The 25,091-nt window shown below is 34.7% G+C and overlaps 2 protein-coding genes across 8 annotated transcripts in view; both read left to right on the top strand.

The window, feature by feature from the left end:
* The first annotated feature begins 8,294 nt into the window (after positions 1-8,294).
* LOC120634371 lies at positions 8,295-23,644 on the top strand. Of its 7 annotated transcripts, none has more exons than XM_039904915.1 (3): positions 8,295-8,687; positions 10,583-10,723; positions 23,544-23,644. In XM_039904915.1, exons 1-3 carry the CDS (start codon positions 8,343-8,345, stop codon positions 23,625-23,627), a joined length of 570 nt encoding a protein of 189 aa, XP_039760849.1. In that variant the 5' UTR covers positions 8,295-8,342; the 3' UTR covers positions 23,628-23,644. The 7 variants fall into 7 exon arrangements, with proteins under 7 accessions (XP_039760849.1, XP_039760857.1, XP_039760824.1 ...); XM_039904923.1 differs by having other exon boundaries at positions 10,583-10,736; positions 23,544-23,634; XM_039904890.1 differs by lacking the exon at positions 23,544-23,644 and adding an exon at positions 16,007-16,191.
* A 105-nt stretch (positions 23,645-23,749) lies between these two features.
* Positions 23,750-25,091, top strand: part of LOC120634362 — a 33,076-nt gene continuing 31,734 nt past the window's right edge. Inside the window, exons 1-2 of the mRNA XM_039904879.1 lie at positions 23,750-23,859; positions 24,877-25,032. Of these exons, the coding sequence (XP_039760813.1) occupies positions 23,757-23,859; positions 24,877-25,032 (259 nt within the window). The 5' untranslated portion in view covers positions 23,750-23,756. The remainder of the gene's footprint in view (positions 23,860-24,876; positions 25,033-25,091) is intronic.

Consider the following 25,091-nt stretch of genomic DNA (forward strand, 5'->3'; position numbering starts at 1 on the left):
TCCCAGCATCTATACTTGAAACCACCGATGAGACCTATGGAGCCAGGAGCGGGGTATCTCAAATAGGAGAATCCTGCATCGACCGGTAAGTGGCATACGTGCATACTTTCAGTGTTAGAACTTAAAACGTTACAATCCGTTTTCATATTATTAAATAAAGCCGACCAATTAAGAGTCAGATTTGGTTGCCAAGCTTTAAAGCTTAATGCGTAATAGCTAGCCGTTAGTTAGGCTATAACGTATTAATCTTTATATATAAAGTACTCGTAGCAGTGTTAAATTTCTGACAAATATAAAAAAACTTTCTTTCTACGGTCTATTGCGTTGCATCGCCTGCTCATTCTCCTACCCCAAATCGGCAAAGCTAAATAGCAAGTGATGTTAAAAACCTAAAGCCTTCCTCAACAATTGGAAAACTACCAAAATCGAATGAATAAGAAAATGTATCAAATTGGTAGTTGTAAAGATGGATGGATAAAATGTTAATTTAAATCTTTACTTTTAAGGGTCACCTTCCACTAAATCTGTGCGTGAAGGTGGGCGGTACATGGATACAATGTAGCAAAGCTGGGTGATGTATGTATAATATCTAGCTAAGCTGTAAAAGTATACTTGCGTTTTCTATCAAAGCAAAGTGTGCACATGAGATATATTACGTATCCATGCAAATAAATCAAGCGAGTAAGCTAGGCTATGCTGTTAGGTATACCTATGAATTTCTACTAGTGGCTCAAGTGATTATACATACGTCTGACTGATTATGTTCCGGATTAGTCCATTAGAAAGCAAAGCAATTGCTTAGGGCATCGGGGGGCACCGTAAACAACGCATAAAAAATATTTTTTAGCAAATAAAAGGCAAGAGCTGTTTGAAAACATGCATCTGAAATTATGCTTTAATATTTCGCGTTAAAATAAACTTTTAACCATTAAAATTCCATGGTGTTCCTATTCCTACTCGCTGCCTCACGACAGAGTCACGAAACGCAAGACTGCGACTCTGTCAGAGGATATCCGCTGAAACAGACAAGAAATTGTAAGGATTTCTAAATGCTCTAACTGTCAAAGAGTTAGAGTGTTCAACGGCTTCCCGCAACTAGTTGGTTATCGTCTCTCCATCTATTGGGAAGGGAGGGGGTTTACTTACGTAGTAATGCTCCCATTTCCGTGGCGCTATCTGACCGTGGGTCTAGAACGTCTCAGTTCTAAAAGAAATGTGCATCGCTTAATATCAGCTTAAATTAATCATACGTTCAGGTTCTTACTATATCTTGGTCCTTGAGATCTCGGATTTGATCACAGAAGTATACAGAAAAGTGCGCTCCATGAATCACTACCTTATTAGACTTATTTTTTGACCACTTTCGGTGAAAAAAACTAGCTAAACTAAAGCTATTCTATTGGTAGGTTTGAAAAACATTTCTAGCAAAGCTTTGGTGGAAAAATTCCTTAGCATGCGCTGTTAGCGAAACTAAATCACACTTAAACCTTTCTTACACTAAAATGTGGGTGGCAAGTGGAAAAACCAAAAAAACACATTCGGAAAACACATTTCTTTTAATCTAAATGCATTTTACCGCTTGGAAACCGAGTAAAACGTTTTACGTATGGTTCACTTTACGAGCTTAAGTTTTTTCCCATTATTTATGTTATCTGTTCGACCATTACGCTTTGCACTAGCCAAAAAAACGTATCGTAGTATGTTAAAACTACTTTAAAGTCGAAACAGCTGACAGAGCCGTACTCATGTTACTGTATTTTCATTATAATATTGTAACTTATAACCCTAGTTGTGTGTGTTTCACCTACTTTGAAATGACTTTAAAATGACGTAAGTAGGTAGGAGATTTCCTGCAAACTCTTCTTTCTAACGCTGCACAACCACGAGCGAGTTTATTGCGGTAATAGACTTGCCATGCCATGAGCTTGAATTTTACCCAAAAGCATCTCAACAAAGACTGGAAATAACATTGTGGCCAGTCGTTGGAAGAAATAATCGTGATACTCTAGCTCGAGTAGCTCAAATATGAATATTGGTTAAATTCAGTTGTGTCTTACCGGCGGTAAAAATGTTTTAGATCACTAGTTATCCAGTAGTCATAATCGTCACTAACCCAATACCTGGCCGAATTGGTAGACTCCAAACGCCTTTGAGTATGTTATGAAAACTCCCAGGCAGATTACCTTACGATTTTGTCCTTCTCGGTTAAAGAGCGTTTTATTTTCATTACTTACATTAAAAACGCACATAGTTCCGAAGAGTTAGGGATTCAAAGACAATACTCCCGAAAGGTAGACCGAACTAATTTACGTAAGGTTGACTTGGTTTGGATTTTGTATCTTTAGCTTTGATTACGTTCAAATACGCATATTACGAGCTTAAAACAAGAGACTGTTAAGACAGAAACAAGTCAATTTTATTTATTTGCATTAGCTATAGTTAACAATAATATGGTGTTTCGAAATAGATATATACCAAAAAAGCGCTTCAGCCTCCAAAAAAAAAAAATACGATTCCAACCGATATTGGATAGGCATTAACTGGATAATCTCCTTTGACGCGGCATCGTATCGAAACACTAAAATCTCCTGGCAGTAGCTGGTATAATAGGTAATAACATCCCTATGCTAGACCTCGATAAAGAAGACATCGAGAAAGGCTGTAATTCACATCGCTGGATCACATAAGTCTTGAAATTTATTATGAAGAATATATATGTTTGTATGTAAAAATATATTGATACAGACTGCATGATTTCCCCGTGTCATTCAGTTCATTCCGATGAAACGATATCTTTTTTTGTATGTTTTCGTTTGTTACTTCTATAAACTTTATTTTAGTACATTAGTGAATTAAAATATTTAAATGCGGTCAGTGGATGGCTACCTACGCATTTCTGTGGTATCACCTTTTTTTTTTTTACGTGGGGAAATCCTCATTGGCACCACTGCGCCACGGGGATACACGGTGATTATGTCGGACTCGTACCGGCTAAAACCCCAGCTAGTACAAGGTGCCAACTGAAAATCAGTGCTGGCGCATGCAGCATAATGCTGAACTGGCACCTTTCTCTAGGTTGTGCCATACTTGGTTTCATTGGTATTGGAATCTGCCTTCCGAACCAGTGGTAGAGTCAATACAAAAATACTGACTTGACGTTTTAAAAGTGCTTATAAATTAGGCCTACTTGAAATAAATGAATTTTGAATGTTTGGCAAAATGTATATTTTGTTTTTTTGGTTTTTTCTTACTACTTCTTTTGTTCCCGCAGAAATTTTATAATGAAGTTATCCTTATTAATAACCGTTTTCAGGATGCAAGGCGATTTCTGTCAAGTTTCAGCTCAATCAGACGGACGAACAACGGATGTCTTGAGAACCCATGGGCGCAAAACAAACAACTTTTATTTGTAAAGACAGTACATTATATTTTATAGCAATATATACTTTGTATCAAATTATGCGCATTATTCTCTGCCTTCCTTCTCAACAGGAAAATAAACGGACGTTGTAAAAATAGTCCCGTTATACCCTTTCTATACCCGACCTCTAAAAGGACACCATGTCGTCGCTATTGACAAATGACGTTGGTTGTTACAAATTGCAATATCGTATCGTTTCTAGGACTCCTCGTATTTTATATTCTATTCCATTTTGATGTCATTCGATCGAATATACTCGAGTATTTCAGTTAAACGGTGAGTAGAGTAGACGTTTTGGTTTGCATTGAACACTGCCTTATTTTATGGTTTCTGTATCTGCAATGATTACGGTGTTCCTTCTGAATCCCTGTGTATATATACTTTATATACTACTACACCTAAATATAAAAATAAAGTTACGATCAAATTAATCTCAAATTTATAGGTACCATAAAATTGATCTCCTATGCAACTTAAATCGAAACTATTAATTATTTTTACGGTTTCTTAAAGTTTTCCCGATCATTGAATTAATAGCATACAGAATCCTCATGCAGCCATTGATGCAGTGCAATGTTCCTAGCTAAAAATGTGCCAAATTTCCTCAAGATTTGTGCTGGTACACGGGGTAAAACGGGGGTTTTAATATGAGTATGGATGCATTTTTATTTGTAATTTTTTCACAAAGCAGCTTTCGAACTTCATTTGTAGGACATGTGTATTGCCGTATTTGTTACAGGTTTTTAGCCAAATTATGAGTATTTAACAAATTTTGAAAGATCAAGACTCCATGCCTACCTATGCCTACTCTACACTAAGCTTTTTTTAGTTTTTTTCTTATTTATATCTATTTAGAGAATATAATATCCATGTAACAGTGAAAAACTGTTTTATTAGACATGAAATATATCTAGTCCGACCCCACATATTCGCATAATTTAGCTCTTTGGGGAATCGTATCGTAAATCACCTCGTGAACATAACTTTCGGACAAAAGCCCCTCTATATGTACCTAAATATGGCTACAAGAAAAACTCTTTTCAGATTATTTCTTAGAAATGTCAATCTCAAAATTTTTAGTTTATCTTAACTGTCTCAAACCTGGTCTTCTGTTGTAGACTTTAGTCAGTAGTTACCATCCTACCTGGAAAGCCGCACCTGCAATATCTGATTTGCATCTGATATTGCCAGTTTATTATTAGGCTGTCTTTTGCATTATCAATTTTTTCCCCAACCCATTTCTATTGCGGTATATGTAACAGGTTCATTATTTTTGTCAAATTATGAGAATTTAACAAATTGTGTCATTAAGTTTCTTCCTAACAGCACAGACGAGCGTTTTTAAAAATTTAAAATTTAAAAAACCCCAGTCTTTCAATATAGTGTACATTATTTGACTAGTTAAGCCCTTTAATTTGAAACCCATATTGAGTGAGTTGTGGAAAAATATGTAAACCACCATTTTCTAGCGACGGCCATCTTGGACTTATTATCATTAAATATAGCAAAGAATACTCCCGACTAATATTCATATTACAGGGGAAAAAAAATCCACATCGGTACATCCGTTGGGCCGCCGCGTTTACGCCAGCTTACGACGTGTAGCCTATGGTGATGTATACGTATATATACACAAATACACTGTATATACTCGAGTGTATAATATGCTAGTTTTACTTTTTGGCTGGGTTAAACTGATTCCACTGATTGATTGACTGATTCCACTCAAACTGTTTTATTTCATGGTTATCATTTATTAGTTCAGTCGATAATTCGTAATTTAAGAAATCACATAACAATCAGCCCTATAGGTTTTCAGGACAATGACTAACAGTTATTACAAACTTATCTTCTGATGCTCATCACACATGCAGATTCCGTGCCTTTAGCATCTTAATTAACAAAACTTCAAATTTGTCACTCATATAAAATTTATAATACTTTGTTGCCAAGTACCTACGACAAGTACCTACGATTAATTCAAAATTGTTCAGTGACACGCGAATTTCGTAATATATTGCCTTTACAACAACTTGAATAAATGAAATAAATTGTATAATTTATAATGTATATTTTAATAATGCACAGTCCATTGTACGACTCCAACTCATTATACAAGGCAAGATAAAAGGCAAGCGTAGGCCTGAACTAAGGCGGAATCCTGGCTGAAAAATCTACAACAGTAGCAGAAGGAAGTCGCTGGACTCAAGAATTATAAGAATCTCGAGCGATGATGGTAATGAATGCTATTAGTAGGTATAAAATATGTTGTCTCAATCCTCTCTGATCTTTTTGGCACAAATATAGAAGAAAAAGTGTTCAAAAAAAAACTGAAATACGGGTCAAAAGATACAAAAGATGAGAACGTTATGTTTTAATAATATCTATTATTTGCGGTAAATTAAACACATTATAGTTTTTGTCGTTTTTTGGTACCTTATGAGCCTGAAAAAAATAAATGGTAAATGTAAGATTCGATTATATCTCTATTGAAGGCATTGAATGAATACCTACCTGCTAATGAATATACCTTTTTGAATATTCTTTAACTTCGTAACGCCAAACTCGTCTAGACAGCTAAGTACCTAGGACAATTTGCCAAATATCCTCCGTTTCCCACAAATGCGGCTACCCTCAACTCTCACCGGAAATGATGAGCAGAAAGGCATTAAATCTGTCTGAGGCGTTCGATTTGCATTGAGAAAATTGCATTTTCGAATTGGCGGCGACAAGGCTGCGACTGAAAATGTTTGTGAAAGCTTCCGGTAGCTACTTTACTCGTATAATCGGACTTTAAAAGAACAAAATTGACTTCTGAAGAGCGTTATGTTTACCACTTATTACTGCATTCATGAAGTGAATTTTTGTTCACTTAATTCATGCTGTTCATTGAGAAGCTCTGTGCTATATTACCCTATAGTTATTATAATTAATTTCTAGTCATGTTATATTTTTAACCTACAATTTTTAGTATTAGAAAATAGCGGCAGAACAAGATAGTAAAGACCCTCGCAATAGACTTATTTCACTTCAAAATTCAAAACACAAATGATCCCCTTACATTCGAGCTCTGCCTTTTTATATCGTTGAATGAGTAAGATTATTGACAGCTGTCAATAATCTTACTATTTCATTACAAATCATCAAAGTATGTTGTTATTGTGTAAATAATATTTATAAATCATATTATTAAGTTTATCAATTAAATATTACTTTTACATAGCCATTAAAATGTATCTATAATATTTAAAAATAGAACACGTGTTTGAAACTATATCCTGTATTGAAATTCAAGTAAATACAATATTATTATAATTTAGGGAATAATTAAGTAATTTATTATAACTAATTTACACAGTTTCTTATATTATGGAGCGTTAGGTCCATGATACCCCAATCGGAGCCTCATTATAATACATTAGTTCAGCTTACGTTTGACACCAATGTATTATATACTTTACAGTGGTATATTAAAATAGAAAAATGTTTCCAAGTCCTCTTAACAAGACGACTTTATTAGAAGAATAATTCTCGACAAATAAACTAGCACTAAACTCTAAGAAATCTAAATGTTTCCATTTAGTACCTTCAAGGGCTCCCTGTATAGATAATAATAATATGACTTTATATTTAAATAGCGAAAAATAAGAAAAACTTGACAAAACGCAATTCCTAGGATTTATTTTTGACTTATAGCTTCAATGGAGACCACATATTGATAATTTTAAAATAAAGTTAAACTCAGCTACTTTTGCTATCAGGAAGATAAAACAATTAACAGATGTATCCACGGCTAAGACAGTATTTTGCTTATCTTTATAGTCTTATGTCGTATTAAATATTATTGTGGGGAGGATAGCATATTGCAATTAGAACAGTTTGTGGCATGAAACCCAGATAATCATTATTCAAAATTCAAAATTCAAAAAATTCAAAATTCAAAATTCATTTATTTCAAGTAGGCCTAATACAAGAACTTTTGAAACGTCAAGTCTGTCCGTGTGTAGTGACTCTACCACCGGTTCGGAAGGCAGATTCTACCGAGAAGAAGCCGGCAAGAAACTCATCGAATTAGCAAACACCCGTATCTGTTAATATAACGAAAGTCCTCATAATTTTAAACCTCATTCCTGATCTATCGTGTAGTAAATTTAAGGTACACGTAAAAATCGGTTTTATAAAGAAGGCCTACTAAAGAAGTTAGAACTGGCGCAGTGGGCAGCGAACCTGCTTTCTGAGTCCTATGCCGTGGGTTCGATTCCCACAACTGGTAAATGTTTGTGTGATGAACATGATTGTATTCAGTGTCTGCGTGTTTATTTGTATATTATAAGTATTTATGTGTATTATATTAATAAAAATATTGTCGTAGTATATTTATTTATTTTATTTATTTTATTAACAGCATAAACTGAATAAAGATCTGATTGATTGAAAGATAAACATTAAAAATAAATTGTAACTGACTGTTGGAAATATCAAATTAAATTAAGTATTGATAGGTAGAATAATAACGATGTGTAAAAACTATAAAAATTCGACTCATTATTCCTCCATTTGATGCACCCCGAGTAAATTTGAACTATAATAGTTCAAACTTACTCCTTTAAACAAAAAAAAATGTTAAATTAGTGATCACTACCTCTATTATATTATGAGTATTATACTATACTAAAAGTACAATAGAGGGCAGTGATGGAGTAGTATAGCCAGATATTAAAACAAAAAAGAAAGAAAATAAATTACTGGCCATCAACATTTTCTAATCAGCATTCTATTAAAACGAAAATTCATTCAAATTTGACGAGCAAAACCATATTCATTTAATTTTTGAATGTCTATCTGAAAACTATAAAGTAGCTATTTAATAATATGTAAATAAATTCAAAGTAGAGAAAACTTATAACAAAAACTAAAAAAAATGGCATATTACTTCGAGGAGCCGGGAGACTACGCAGTAACACCAATGCTCATTTCGCCCTGCGGCCCAGAGAAATACTGTGAGGCACCTCCAATATGTTATTCCTGCCTACCTCACTGTCCGAAAGGACAAATGGTATATTACTGCGATAAACCTCAATGCACAAAGTCACCGAGAAGAAGAGATGACCCTTGCAATGATATTCCTGAAAAGCCAAATTCACATTACAAACGTCAACTCTCGCCTCCTACAAAGGAGGACTGTTGTCCCACGTGCAATAATCCTTGCAAACCAATAAAAACGAAATATGTAATACCGTGTTATCGGTACGAAGATGGACGAATCGTAAGTTTCAATTACCAATATACTTTTTAGTACGTCTATATTCAAAATCACATAACAATAACTCTTTAAAAACTGTGATAATTTATACCCTTTAAAAGCATTTAAGATATTTTCGGTCAAGTCAATACGATGTTCCTGGGGCCAACTATTATTTGGGTGGTACAATTCTAATTTTGTGGTTGGTTTCAGGAACAGTACGTTCCCACGCGACACGGTAGACTACCTATGTCGGCGTACCGTAGGAATGGTATACAAGACCAAATCTATGGCTACAGGGGTGCAGTACGGCATTTGTGTGCTGGCGGTGTAGGCAGTAAATGCTACGTTTATACTGCAGTAGAACCTATCCTCAGATTATTCCCAAGAGTTACTCAGGAAGTGTTACCCATTAAAAGAAAAAAGATAAAAAGTGAATTAAAAGTAAAAGATTATACTAAATACTCGTAGATAATGAGATGAGCCCAAAAGATAAAAATTGACAGGTAAATCCTCTTCCATCCAGCGCGTTTAAGCGGAATGGAATACAAGATCAGAAATTTATAGAAAGCGGTGGAATTGCGTACGTACGAAAATGTTGGAGGAATGCCACGTGGAGCGATACTCCATTCGTTTTACCCGTCAAACCTATGAAGAAACTTCCTATAATTGTCTCTAAGAAGCGATGACCTGATTCGGTGCGTTAATTAATCAATTTTGTCTATGAGGGACATCTTATGGCAGTGACTAATGAATTTAGGAAAGGGTTATACCTTCATCGAACAATTAATAATAATGAACTATTGTTTCAAGCGGCATTACTAATAATTGTAGACCTTTGATGAAAATACTGATGTATTCTATTAGTGGAAAAGATGAGCAAAGTTTAAAGACGACTATCAATTCCAGGTGCGACAGTTACCGGTATCTGCATTCAAGCGGAATGGTATGCAAGACCAAGAGCATTCTAGGTTATTGGGTACTGCAAACTTTCTAAAACGATGTCCTCGTGACGTAACAATAGAATGTGAAGTTAGTCCTGTGCAAGTGAGAGACCCCGTTAAAGTACCGAACTATAACCACCCATTAGACCGTCGTTTACTTAAGAAGGAACCTGTTGAAGTATTTTTAGAAGATGTTATGGATGACTGCAACTAAGTTTAAAGTTAACTCATAATGAATAAAGTACGTTTTGCAGAGTATTTTTTTTTCTTCATATTTTCGCTACAACATAACTCAGAAAAGGAACATGTATTCAAAGTATATGACTCGAGTCTTGCCGTACACGATCGTGATATACATTTAAATATAAAACCGCTTTACATCCGTTAAATAAATATTTAATGGTCGGCAGTGGTGTGCATAGAGGATATGCACAGGGTACGCAGATGATATAAAATGAAGATAATCTCCAGTACGAGTTATAAAAACTTAAGGGTAGACTTTTGGTAATGATAGGCTGAAAATTAAACGTAGCACGGCTCAGATTTATCTCATCATGTATAACGAGTTGATACAGCTGATACCAAAAAAATTGCGTACCAAAAAAGTCGACATAAACAAATTATACTGTGATTTTTGTATCATCGATCATTGACAGTTCCTTTAATCTATCCGATCTACAATAACTAAGTAATATTCAAAACTGTTGAATATTTCTACACCATTGATAAACAATTAAAACATTAACTTCTGCATTTTCAATTTTGGAAGCAATTCAATGCAATGCAAATTGGGTACCAATTGAAATATTTTTTCTGCTGCATGAAATTACCACAATTGATTGGACTGATACCGCCGTCGCACTGCTCCCGCTCACACACAATATAGGATACTTCTTATATACCAAACGATTAACTGATATTAAATTTTAATTTGCCGGATATGTTGTATAACAATGTTATATTTCATTGTTGCAGGTTAATCAGCCTACAGTTCTAATGCGCCGCGCATGCGAGGTTGCCGTGGGCGCTCGGCCTAGGCGGAAGCCTTTTGCGATATCGACATCTTGTGTAGATCCTGATCAAGAAGTTCATCGTTACCACAGTCAAGATGATCGGGTACACCATTACAGTTAGTTTATTTATTAGTATCAACAGGAAGCAATAATTCTGCTTTATAGTTATTTTTGACGTCAGGCAGGTGGTTAACATATTAGGCTGGTGCTAAAAAAAAAACAAAAAGCCTTCCTCAGGTAGCGTAGGATACGGGCGAGAAAAAACGGGTGATTTCCATAAATTTAGGAAACGCTTGAATCGAATGTCTATTGATTTGAATGATGCGCAGACAAAAAGCGATTCACCAACTCTTAGATAGTGGGCCGGTGGTGGGTTTATATGATGATGATGATGATGATGACCCGTACAGATGACCTTGATTTGATGATAAAATAAAGATTAAAATTACAAGTAACATTCCAAGTTCCGGACTGAGCTGGATTTCGGACAGACAGCATCGTATGTTCATATATTTTTTTCTCGTCTGTGTGACATGGATCCATCGATAAAAGTAATAACCGACGTTTCTAAGTACGAAATGAAATTGATTTTAATTTCCATGTAAAAGGCTATACTTTCTTTGGAATTATTATTCAGTTTCAGCCAAATCACACCCCGTAGCACCTGAATTGATTCCCGAGCAATATCCTCTGATGAAAGCAAAGTAAAAAGCCAAATAAATGCCGCTAGTAATACTTTGAAAAGATTCAATATCATTATAAAATCACTTCGGACCTTGATAAAAAGGAACTAATATAAACTATGAAACCAATTTCGATATCTTTTGCTCCAATGAAGATTTCAGCTGAAAACTCGATATCACTTTTTGCTTCGACGTTGAAAAAGAATTAATGCGTCCCCGCATGAACTAAGACCATTTATTTTTCTGGCGAAAGGATTAAAATGTAATTAATCAACATTTAAATTGAAACTTTGTAATTTGTTATCAAGTCATTTCGTACATCAATCTAGATAATATAAACATCTACATTGAAAGTAATCCTCAAAGGAGATTAGAATAACTTCATATATAATACATACATGCGCTAAAATATTTACGGGATTAACTAAACGTAATAATAAGCTAATTTGATAAGGTTTTTAAGGTTAGATGTTAGATCGAAAGTGTCATTTTTCGATTATTTTTCAGATTAATTTAATATTTTTTCAGAGTAGATATATTTTATCAGAGTTTTAGCAATAAGCATGTGAAAGCTAAAGCATTTTGTGTTTTACTTTAAACATGGTTTTAAATGTAGACTGTTAAATTATTTTGTAAGTTCGGTATACTTAATCTCGCTAGTGAAAATTAAATTAAGTGAAACTTAACCACTCTAATTCCAGAACAAATTACTCACGATTTGACATTACCGGGAGGCTGATTGCCTAGTGTTTTTTTTTTTAATACCAATCGTCCGTCAGACCGCAATGCTTATTCATGGGTTGCGGCGAGGGTTTAGATGGATTTATTTTCTACTGAAGCTAAAAATACGACCCTTCGTGATTTTCCCTTATTTTCTGGCTGATATCATGTCGGGAGCCGGCGGCATTTATAGCGTAATAACCTCTTAACATGTTTGATATTTTGCGTCGCGCGTTCGGTATTACTTATTAAATCAACGTTGATGATATTAAAAAGCACACTTTAAATAGTTAATTTTTATACAGCAGTTTTGCATGCCCCGTGTTAAATAAGTGGCGCAGTGGGCAGCGACCCTGCTTTCGGAGTCCAAGGTCGTGGGTTCGATTCCCACACCTGGAAAATGTTTGTGTGATGAACATGAATGTTTTTCAGTGTCTGGGTGTTTATCTATATATTAAGTCGGTAGTTATTAGTTTCCGTGGGAATTCAAAATAGGAAGAATGTCTCGTTTCGTCTTCGTTTTATTTTCGTCATTTACTTTTTTTTTGATTGACCTTATTTTAATGATTATATTTTATAGTAATTTAAGTTATGAATTCTGCCCTTTAAAAATGGAAGATTAAACTATAAATTTATGAAATTAACCTTAAAAAAATCATAATAATAGAACATTAGATTAGTTTATTGATTGGATTGGAAGCTATATTCCAAATCACCTACTCTGAAGGAAACATTAACTATAACCTACAAAACATCTAATTTACTTACATAAATAAATTTTGATTGTAAGTATAGAGTCTACTGTGATAAATTTTACGAGCTTAGAAAATTGGAAAGGAAAATTCAACTTCCATGATAATTAACGGAAGCGCAGTAAGCGGAAAAACGAAAAGAATTTGGACTTAAGATTTTTAATTACAAAGTTAATTAATTTACGTGATTCGAGTTGGAAAAGTTTGCTTCTTATGCAAATATGTGGTTTATTTATAATAAGTAAAATAGATCTTCTTTACAATAATCAATTTAGATTTTAAATAATTAAATTAATTATTATTTATTTTTAATTAATTTAATCATTAATATTTAATCATTTCTATAGATTTTATTTGCTAATAATTTTCATTGAATTATCTTCTTTTATTGACAGGTATGCCGTATTTATTACAGTCGTACATTATTGTATTCTACTTTAATTTTATAATTGTGAAAGTTTGTATAGATGGATGGATGGATATTTGTTAATCTTTCACGCAAAAATACTGAACCAATTTGACTGAATTTTGGAATGGTAGAGTTGAGATAGATTATACCTTGGATTAACACATTATCTGTTTTTTTTATTGGTTCTCGCAGGCTGATAGGAAACCAAAAAGGTGCGTACGAAACCATTAAGAATAGTTAAGCTGTTTTAAAAATTTAACTGTACCCACCTATTATTCATAAAGTATAAAGAGGTTCGTTTTTTTTGTTTGTATCGAATAGGCTCTAAATGTACTGGACTTATTTAGATTATAAAATAAATTTCGTTAATGATAGAGTAGACATTGGTATAAACAACTTATGATCATGGACAACTATAGTAACTATTCTATTCATACAAAAATTAAATTACCGAGTGCCAGTAAAAAAAAAGAAATATGGGCAGTAGAATCTGTGTCACCACCAGTCCTGGTGGGATTATGATGTTTACGATGTTCGGATGTTTTTTATTCAATTTAATCTTGGTAAGTTCAGTGCTTCGTGTAATAACTAGGTTAGTAGATATTTATTGATAAAGTAAGAATAAAGCTATTTTACATTTGTGAAATTCGATGTAATTTTATCGCTATAATACTAAAATACCGGCAAAATGTTTTGGCTAATTTTAGCCAAATTCATGTGATTTCTGTACAAATTGAATGCACCATGATTGAACTGGGCAGCAAATACTTATTTGCAATAGTTATTTATTCTGAAAATAAAACGAAGATATAAAAGTCACGAGAAAAAGCTGTTTCAAAATTCAAATTCCAAGCACGCGAATCTTAGCTTTATCTTAGCTTTAACTTTACGCATCAAAAGGTGCCACCTATGGGCCTTATATACTTGAATAAAGATATTTTTTACTTTTGACTTTGACTTTACGTCTGCTTAGTTACGTTCAAGTCAACACCACCCGACACCTCTGAACATTATGGTGGTACTTGATCAAGGATTTGATGAAAAATCAAATCATTTTCATATTTGATACTAGCGGACCCTCGCGACTTCGTCCGCGTATGAGTCAATCGAGAAGCTAGAATAGATGTGATGCTAACATCATAATCATCGTGGCTAGCTATGTACCTACTGTGGTATACTGAGTTAGTGAGTTGTCATTATATCAGTTTATAAATACATGCATCCAGAACATCCAGCCTCACAAACTTTCGCATTTATTATATTAAGTAGTAGGTATGGTACGCATGTAGTCGATCGTTGTCCCATATGCCTTGCTACTTGCTGTTATTTGTGAAGAGTTATGTCCTTTATCTCCGACAATATTTATCAGATCTTTATTAAAATTAGAATTATTAAAATTATCTTTATTACACCTCTGGTTAATGGACACAGTGCGGCAATTTGTATGACGTGTTCCTTAAATGCCCTGTTAGTTCATTACTAGAGTTATTTAGATTTGATACAGAGTGCCTACATAATAAGGTATATTTTTGTTCTAATCGAAATATACGAATTAGGTTAATTAGTCCAGAAAGATAAATAAACAGGTCCTTACATAGGTACTCCATATTTCCTATATTTTTGTAATATTTAATAGGTCTGCCTTGTAAAGAGATGCCACGGTTACCTTTCCAGCCAGTCAATTAGGACTATTAAAATTTAAAAAAAAGTAAAAACAGTTGTTCTTCAACAATTAAAACACCCCTGTCCTTTACGATGGACATATTTTGTTTAGATTCTTCCATCTCTATTATAAACAAAATGCCTCAGGTTTCCCCACGATGTTTTCCTTCACCTATAGACAGTAGTAGTAGACACTACGTGTTTCATAGTAATTATTAAAATAGGTTCAAATAAAAAGGTTCAATAAAAGTACACTTTAAAATAAAAAACAATTATTAAAGTAGGTTCAAATTTTTCGGAGCTATGAAGTAGATTGATAAAAATTTTCATCCCGTTACCCGGTGGAAATTTATTAAAATTTTCAAAATGTATTAAATTTAGAGAAATCTTCCAGTTACAGTTTTATTATAAGTGTAGATATAGATTATATTTTTTTCATTTTTTTTTTAATTATCGGTGCAAAACGTGAGAAGCATATTTGCATAGTTTTCGCTGATTATAATAATAATCCCTAGCCGCTTAGACCTAGGGCCCTAGGGCTGTGCTCGTGTTCCCTTATATGTCTGATATACCCTATCTTAGCACTGAAAGATGGAGCGCAGTAAGGATAAGTTAAGGCACCATCAACATAAGTACACATTATGTTGGAGTGTGGTTTTATTTAAAGATGGTCACGTTTAAAATCGAGGTCACTCTTCCTCTGAATAATTATACCAAATTAAACTTTAATGTTTAATATTTCACTACAAGTGACTGCAACCTCACCTGGTGGTAAGTGATGGTGTAGTCTAAGATGGTAGCGGGCTAACCTTTAAAGGAGTATGATAGTCAACAGGTAATTGGTTTCTACGAGACATCGCACCGGAATACTAAATCGCTTAGCGGCACGTGTTTGCCGGTAGGGTGACAACTAGCTACGGCCAAAACCTTCCACCAGACCTGATCAGAGTAAATTCAGAAATTTTAAATTCCCAAATTGCCTTTGCTGGGGATTAAACCCGGGGCCTCCTACTTAAATTCACAGCGCTCACCGTTGCGCCAAGGAGATCGTCAAAACTTAAAGTTCATTATATTTCATAACAATAGTTTTTAGGTTGTGCATGGTTCTATCATTTGGAAAACTTTACCCATTACCTCATTTGATTTATTTTCTCCATCAGGGTAATTGTTGCTACTATTTTGAGAAAAAGAACAAGTGCCAAGCTTGCCAGTCTTGTCCGCAATGTGGGGATTTTGTACACGCTAATGCAGTGATGCCACCTCGGGGCTGTTATTTTCAAACCTGTTAATTCCTATTTCTATATTATTTGTTAAATTTTCGTGATGTGTAATGCAAATTGAAAGTTCTTTGGTGCTTAAAGGATTCTTCCATTATTGTTCTATTAAATAATTTTATGATTTTGTTGTTTTATTTATTGTTTACTTGCTTATAGTCTCCTCCAGTCCCACCACTCCCACCAGGCCACCTGGTGGATTATGGTTAAGTGCAACCTATTGATGTACTTTCTGGAGGATAAGATCGATCCGGTTGTAGCATGGATCTCACAGTTTAGTTTCATTTTATCCCGAGATTTTCAAAATAGTTCATAAGACATAGAAAGCAAAAGCATAATTCTTTTATCAATTTGGGACAACTTTTCCTCTGATATGCTTTCGCACGTATAACATAGAGACTGGGCACTAAGTTGTGAATTTCGCGTACTTAACATGTCTCACAGTGGGTATTTCAGGGGTGAAATAAGGAATAAATGGTTGTAAGAAAGTCCTTAAATTTTTGGAGATTTTTGATTATTTCAAGTTGTGTTCACAGAAAAAGTGAGTAGAGCATATTACCAGATTCTCAATATTATGCTGTGCAATACATATATTTCTGTATGTTAATGAGATAACTGTTACCCGGAACTTAAAATATCCGTTGTCCCCGTCTCAAGTTATCTCTATGTAAAAATCGGTTAACATGTCAACCCATGTACATATATTTGTGACTGTATTTTCCGCCATCAAAGACAATTTTACCATGTTGAAAAATTATTCCTGTTGGACAAATTAGTTTGACTACTCAGTTCGACCAACCGGAGGTACCCGTTTAATCTACTAGGGTGGTTTATAAGGATAAAGAGTATTCTATGCTTAACTCTAGGTGCTTGAGCGTCATAGGTCACAAGTAACCAAATCAACAAAGACACTATACACTATACACTATATACTATATTTACTTTGGATGTTCGATTTTGCACTCTTTGGTTTGATTGTAAACAGTAAAACATCCATGACTGAAACATTTGTTTCCGAGTTCTGTTGCTTTGTGGAATTTGGCCAGCGAGGTATTGATTTTGTCGGGGAGACGATAAAATAGTGCACGATGCACACTTGCAGCCAGCGATCTTTATCTTCTACAATTTCGTTTCACGCTTTAAAAGTTCGGTGCTTTCTCGAAAATACGTTCGGATTTAGTTACGTAATTTTAAAACGTTTGTGGTTTTCTTGTCGTGTATTTTATAAAGATAAATTTACCCAACTGTGTAAATTTATCTTTCTAGGAAATATTTAGCTATAAAAAATATTTAAAAATATAGTATACTAGCCGTTTCCCGCCCGCTTCGCTGGGCGAATTGAAAGAGGAAATAAATTACATTTTATGTTTCATTTTTATTTATTTTTTTCATATTTTTATTATTCTCCTTTTTTTTTATTTTTGTATGAACATAAATAGGCCCCGCGGATAGAACTGTAAGCATCGATATTGTTTAGACTTACTCAAATTCCAAATTCCATCGATTTAGCCTGTATCTTTCATCCAGGTGATTTTTCTCACTAATGTTCATTGTAACTTTCAATGTGCAATCATTATAACATTTCCGTGCCTTTCTTCCAAAAATTAATAATAATTGACATGAAGAAAAAAATTTGAAATGAGCATTGAAAGTTTAAGTTAAAGTCATTGCAAGTCTCATATGTGAAGTTGAAATCTGTCTAGGTTCAAGTGCACCGAATTTTTTGTTAACTAAAATTTTCTCCGTGACATCAATTTTTTATAGAAAATTAATTGTGCATGTTTTTTTATGAATTCTATTGGAATAAGTAACTAAATTTCTTTTCCACATCTCATGTGCTTGGAAAATGCATTCATTTTAATCTGTTACATTTCCGCGATCCCTCAATAAAAGAATTCGTCGGTTATGTAGTCTGCAAAAGTAAAATGAATGTAAAATTCTTAGTCCGTTGATTGGATAGCTACATGTAAAGTTAAGTTTTTGAAACCTCTCAATGACTTTTTCTCCGCTTCCAAAAAGACGATTGTTGTAAGGAAATACACGAATATCCCTACATACACGAAGATCCCCACCAAATTTGGAGTCTGTAGAAGTTACAGGTTAGAAATAAAAAATTTAGATTTTAACACCCACCCCCGCAATTTCTGTCGGAAGTAGACTTTATTGAAATCCATTTTGAGACGTTCTTTATGTGAATAATAAAAGATTCCAACCATATTTAGAATTTTTAGAAGCTATATTTCGAAATTGAATTTTTTTATTGTTAACACCCACCACCGCGAACCTTATTGGAGGTGATTCATTGTAAAATCCGCTCGAAGATCATTTTTATATTACATATAGAACACTCTCACTAAATTTGGAGTCTATAGGAGCTATCGCTTGGAAATTGAAAATTTTCATTGTTAACGCCCCCGCAATCTTCTTTGGGGTGGGATATCGTAAAATTTGTTCATAAATCATTTTTACATCACTTATAGAAAATTCCTACAAAATTTGGAGCTTGTGGGAGCTTTAGCTGGAAAATTAAAAATATTAATTGTTAATACCCACCCCCGCAACCCCCTGTGGGGTGAGCTATCGTAAAATTCGTTCATAGCCTATTTCTACACCTCTTACAGAAGAATCTTCTGACCAAATTTGAAGTCTATAGAAGCTATAGTTTAAAAACGGGAATTGTTCATTGTTAACGCCCCCGCAATCCCCTTTGGGGAATGAATTTCTTAAAATCTATTCATAGCTGACCTCTACATAGCAAAAGTAATATTCCTACCAAGTTTTACGTTTCTAAGTCTTTTGGTTCCCGAGATTTCGTGGTGAGTGACTATATAGATGGGAATTCTTCGATTATCATCGAAATTTTTAACTATTTATCGGGCTTTTTTAAAATTTTCTTACATACAAAACTTTCTCCTGACAATTCTGAAGATAAAAAAAAGCCCGTTCTCCACTACCGTGAGTAGATTCTTAGCTGAATGTAAAAAACCATAATCCGTTTAATACACTCTGTTGAAATCCATGAAAACAAAAGAATCAAGAAAACAAATCAATCTTTTGTTTTTATTAGCGGGATAAATGTTCATAAAAGTAAAACCGCAATAAAAAAATGAAGGAATGTCGGAATTAAAAAAATAGATAGCCATAAACCATCTAGGAAAAATTTCGCATCGAATGGTGGTAGTTTCATGTCGATACGATCAGTGGTTTAGGCGTGATTGAGCCTCAAACGAAGACCATTTTCATTATATATATATAGATTATTAAGTATGGTTTTCGTACCCTTAGGGTTTTCTTAAACCCGGGAACGATTCATATATGTTAAGGATTGGTAAGAGAATCCACAGTCTATCAACATCCCACTTCTGGGCACAGGCCTCCTCTTATATAGGAGACAGTTTTAGAGCATGGATGGTAGACCCTACACGTTGTGGGGAATCCGCGTTAGTTGGGCTATAGCCTAGGGGCTAGCAACGGTTATCATCACAAGTTAGTGATAATAACCGGGACCGACGGCTTAACATACTCTGTCGAGGCACGGGTGTTGACAAACTTCCTAATTCCACTGGCTGGTTATGGAAATACTGTAACAGAAAAAACACAATAGCTATTTTTGGCCCGAGAATTATAGATGTAAACAGTGAGATGTAGGCCAGAACAAGATAGTATCTGGTTTATCAATAAGTTGCCCCGAACGATAACCCCAGTGGGAGCAGTATTGCAAGGAATGGACACTAACATTTTTATTTAGTCTACTGGGTGGGGTGCTTTTACCTATGAATTATCACAAAGTATGGACTGTCATATAGAGGTACGATGAAGTTTAGGATCATCGTTATGTACCTTCTTCTTATTCTTCACACTTGGCCGTTTTCCGCACGGAAGCTATCGGCTTGGTAAACGTGGAACTCTTCCCCACTGAGCTTGCTACTCCAGCCATCCGAGATCGTTTTAGAAACCTAGCACTTTCGGAAATATGGCTGGGAACCTAGGTAGATTTTTCGTTGGTCCGCCACGCCCGTGTAGCTGATTCATCTGCCTCCATACATAGAGGGCTGTCGGTGGGACCTTTGTGATGTGGCGTAGGAAATACCTTTACTGGCTCTAGTAGTAAGGAACCCTGTGATTTCGGTATTTACCACGCGATCAAAGGCGTCGAAAATTTGTATATTTTCTTTGAACTGTGTACAAGTATAGTTGATATATTATAACAATAACATGGGAAAGGCTCTTGTGGAATATATGCTTAAGTTTGTTTGTTTTTGTGTCCTTCCTTCACACCCTTACTGTGCAACCTATTATGTACCTTAATTTATTACTGACTGACTTAGGACGAAATAAAATATCCCTGGAAAAAACGGTTCCCATAGGATTTTTAAAAAGAGATTTTAAACGCGATAATATACACAGAAATAAATCTTTTTCTTTTTAATTTGGCTAGTAGTTCCTGCGGCTTGTTTTTTGTCGTCAGTCTACTAACGCTTACCGGTGCAAGCTCACCATTCCAGCACCTTAGGACCCTAACATACATCAGTTCTCCGAGCTATGTGCCCCACCCATTCTTATATCAGCTTCGCGACACGTTTAGCTACGAGTATGTCTGTAAAAAGGATTGTTCTAGAGATGTCCTCGTTCCTGATTTGATCAAGTGGCCAGATAGATACTATAACGATATGAATAAATTATTTATTTATTATTATAGATAGATAGATAGCCTTACCATCCATCCATCTCCATCACCCCCATATGACTAAGCCTGACTGATTTGTTGAACTTCCCTGGCGCAGAGTTGTTATGGGTGCAGGTCTCTGGGTCGATCACTTAATGCGGCGTAGGATCCGATTATTGGTGTGAGATTAATAAATCTGCAATACCCTTACAAGTTAATCCACAACCATCTTAAACAGCAAATGATAATGCTATTAGATACTTAACTCATGGTGAGATTGCAATTGAGGGGATAACACGTAGAGGAATTAAGAAAAGACGCAAATTTAACGACCACGTTTGGGAGCCATAAGCCATCACTGGCAACCTGCACTGTTGTAGGACTTGGTCAACATTTATTACTATGGTGGTTTTTCCCCTAATTTATTGTTAGATTTGGCAGCGAAGGGTTTTTGGGCATGTAATTATCTTTAAACTAGATAGGTATATTTTCGTAAACACTGAACGTCTACGAATATAGTTACAAACATATACCGTTCTCAAACATTTTGGTTCACTGCGCGAAATAAATTGCTAAAAAAGATAAAAGTATCGTATTTGGACTTCGATAATAATATGGTAGATAATGGGTAGATATCCATATTTTAGAAGAAATGGAAATGAAATACAGAGGAGGGGATAAAATACTTTTTTCGATGATGCGGTTATACAGGGGATTTTCATGAAACATGGGATTTACATGGGTACGGTTTACGCTTGACCACAATCCTGCCTGCCCACCTGATGATCATCATCTTCATTTTCTTCATTTTAATATTCTTCTTATTCTTTTCTTCTATTTTTAAAGCATACCAACTTCACAATAAATTAAGTTAATGAAACGGTAAATGTCGTATTTTCCTGATCATAATCATCATTATCGACCTATTGCTGGCTTACTCTAACATGGCTCTTCTCTCGGAATGAAAAGAGTTTATGCCGTAGTCTGCCACGCTAGCCCATTGTGGATTAGCAGTCTTCACACGCCCTTGAGATCGTTATGGAGAACACACTCAGGCATGTATGTTTCGTCACGATTTTACCACTAAGCAAGTGATATTTAAATTGCTCAAATAAAAGAAAACGCATATAGCGCCGAAAATTGGAAGTCGAACTCGTTCCCGCCGAATCGAAAGCAAAAGTCACTCACTAGACTATGACCACTTTTTAGTTCCACCAGATGGTATAAGTTAATTATTGTATGTTTAATATTATAGTCGAATTTTTCTTTATTTATTTATTTAAACTCTTAATTTGTGCACCACTACACAGTTATACAAATAAAGGACAGATAGAGAGAAACACAAAGACTGGAGTAGATTACAAAAGGCGGCCTTATTGCTAAAAAACGATCTCTGCCAGGCAACATTAGGATTAGGACAAAATGAGCGAGAACAAGTAGGTGGTGTAAAATTATTATAAACCTAAATTTAAATAACTACATACAAATACATAAACAAAAATACACACAGATTAAAATAAAATATATACATATACATATATGAAATAAAAATAATAAACTAATATGTATTATGATAAGCTATATTAATGAATGGAAAAAATTCACTTTAAAAAAAAACTTTGCTTGTCACACAATTTATGTTTTTATTTTTAAGTATGTTTTAAAACATAAGAATTGTCTTAGAGCTTTTAGTAACAGAGCTGTCCGGGGAAGTACTATCGCCATGCTTATTTCTGCCGCTAAACAGCATTGTTCCGGTCTGAAGGGCGTGGCTGCCGGTGTTATTACAGGCACATGAGGCCAAATTGATTGACACAGGGCGTCATGTCGCAGGAATCGCTTTTTAAATGCCCTGTGAAGTGTTGCTCTTTATAGCCGCTTACCATCAGGTGAACTCTCTGTTTTGTCCGTCAATTATTACTGTAAAAAAATTAAAGGAAATAATATGGTTAATTTGTTATTTGTTGTAAAAAACTTCTTATACGTTTCTTCTTTTTTAAGCATAACTTCTTTACATTATATTACTATTCTTAGTATTAAAGTAATGAAACCGTAAACGTCGTATTTGCCTGCACAATAAATCGCTACTAATATTAAATATGAGAAAGTTTGATTGTTGGTTTGTCTATCTTCCACGTTACTACCAAACAATTTTTTATTTAGAATACTTTATTGCACAAACTTAGAAACAATACAAGAAATACACAATAACAAGAAATAAACAAAATAGCAAAGGATTTTTTGTTTTTGAGTTAGTCAATGGCCGGAGTGTGACTTACGCAACTTTTTAACCTCGAAACAATTCCACGTTAGGTTGCATGGTACATAAAATGGCTGAACACATATTTACAACCTCATCATTACTTGTTTATAATGGACTGCGCTTGTGTGTACCAATATAAAAATTTATATATATTTTTTTAATCAGTTATGCAAATTGAATTGAACAATTTGTAGATGGATGCATGCAATTCGTCGTTGATAGACTTAAATCGCGTAGCAAATAGTTTTAAACGTGCTAATATTGAATGATCTAGTGTTTAAACAACTTTTTCCCCTTAAACGAATTCAAATTTTTTGTTACTTTATATTCCTGGTTTTATCAGAAAAACAGTTATGCTGTATTGATTTTAAGGACTCTGAATCATTTTATTATGATTATACAATGTTAGTTACCTCGAGGGGAGGACGAAATGCAGTTTCAATAAAACCCAATAAAACAGTAATATGGATAACGAATACAGCATTTTGTTACAGGCAACTACGCGAATGGGATTCAAAATGAAATTACCAGGAAAACAGAGGATCGGAGGGACCCGCAATAAAACCTTTATAAACTAGGAGCCTTGTGGAATAACAATAAAAACTACAGTGTTTGTGCAATCATGCAAATCGAGGCGCGGTTGTTCGTTATTGTTTTTGTTCGTCCGTGAGTGGGGGAGTGTGGGGGCCAATGAGAAGGCGCGGTGGATGCCCGCGCGCACCATGCGGGCTGTTGCGGTGCTGCTGACAGCCGCGTGTGCCGCAGTCTCCGCGCAAATCGCATGGACACCTATCTTTTTAGATGCCAGTAGTAAGTAAAAAAGTTTTATATAACTATGAAAATAAAATAGAAGTCGGTGTTCCTTAGCAGAAGTAACATACAATGAGCTTATTTTGCTACATTATGTCACGCAGTGGTGTGCATAGAGGGTATGCACAGGGTATGCAGATGATATAAAATTAAGAAAGTCTCCAGTACGAGTTATATGTACTTAAGGGAAGGCTTTTTATAACTCTTACAATGTCTATCCTTAAGTCTTTCATAACTCGTATTCGAGATTTTCTTCATTATATATCTTCTGCATTACCGGTGCATTCCCTCTATGCACGCCGCTAATATCACGACAACTAGATAACTCTATATATTCATAATTGTTACATTTTGTATAAGCACACTACACGGGTTCTCCAAAATAAGCCCTCTTCACACAATGAACATTAAGTTTAACTGGCTATACCTACTCCCTTACAATAATTTGTTAATTGTAAAGTAAATATCAACTGAGGATGCTCCGGTGTCAGAGCGTGACATGCGTAGGCCATTGCCAAAGATCTGTTTGGTGTTGAATATAAAGATTGAAGAAATTATAAATTACACCGTACTACTGCTCTACTGCTTTTCGCGGAGTATAGCAAATTAAACTCAATGTTCATTGTATACTTATCATGCAATTCCGCAAAGTAACGCCTGCTTCTATCCAATACTCACACTTTTCGCTCCATTATCGTATCCTTTGGAGATCTTGTAAGTATAACGAAAAATAGCAAAGCGTTAAATAATACATGCATGTTGTCATCACTCAATTTTTAAAGTGTACATATGTTTTTGAAATTAATCGTCGTTGTTCCAAACTGTTATGTTATTATGAAGTCACAACGCGTATCTCCCTACACTTAGCACAAAAATCAATATGAGTATTTAAAGAGAGAGTTATCTTTTTTATGTTTCCTGTAAAAAAAGATTTTAGCACATTCCAAATTTGATAGTTTTGATAGATATTGTTAGATACATTGCCAATCTTCCTTATAAAGCAGTAATTAAACGCAGGCCAAGTCGACCTTTGGACGCAGTCATCATCAGGCTGTGCGTGTCCCAGTGGGGGTGAGGACTGCGCGTGCTGCGTCCGCGACGGAGCTTGTCCTTGCGGAGATGTTGCACCTACCAGATGCTCACAGTGTGGCTTGGAACAGTACTGCTCTAACAGTACGTATATTCAAATAAATGTCGTAGGTAGAATTTCACCAAAGCATTCACTCAATGCA

Source organism: Pararge aegeria, chromosome 2 (genome assembly GCF_905163445.1).
Source record: "Pararge aegeria chromosome 2, ilParAegt1.1, whole genome shotgun sequence".
Taxonomy (NCBI): domain Eukaryota; kingdom Metazoa; phylum Arthropoda; class Insecta; order Lepidoptera; family Nymphalidae; genus Pararge; species Pararge aegeria.

Excerpts from the sequence above, each read along its gene's own strand:
- LOC120634371 (XM_039904890.1), top strand. The coding sequence starts at position 8,343 with ATGGCATATTACTTCGAGGAGCCGGGAGACTACGCAGTAACACCAATG. Across the intron at positions 8,688-10,582 it reads GGTACGAAGATGGACGAATC|GTTAATCAGCCTACAGTTCT; the intron begins GTAAGTTTCAAT and ends TCATTGTTGCAG. Across the intron at positions 10,724-16,006 it reads ACCACAGTCAAGATGATCGG|GGTAATTGTTGCTACTATTT; the intron begins GTACACCATTAC and ends TTTCTCCATCAG.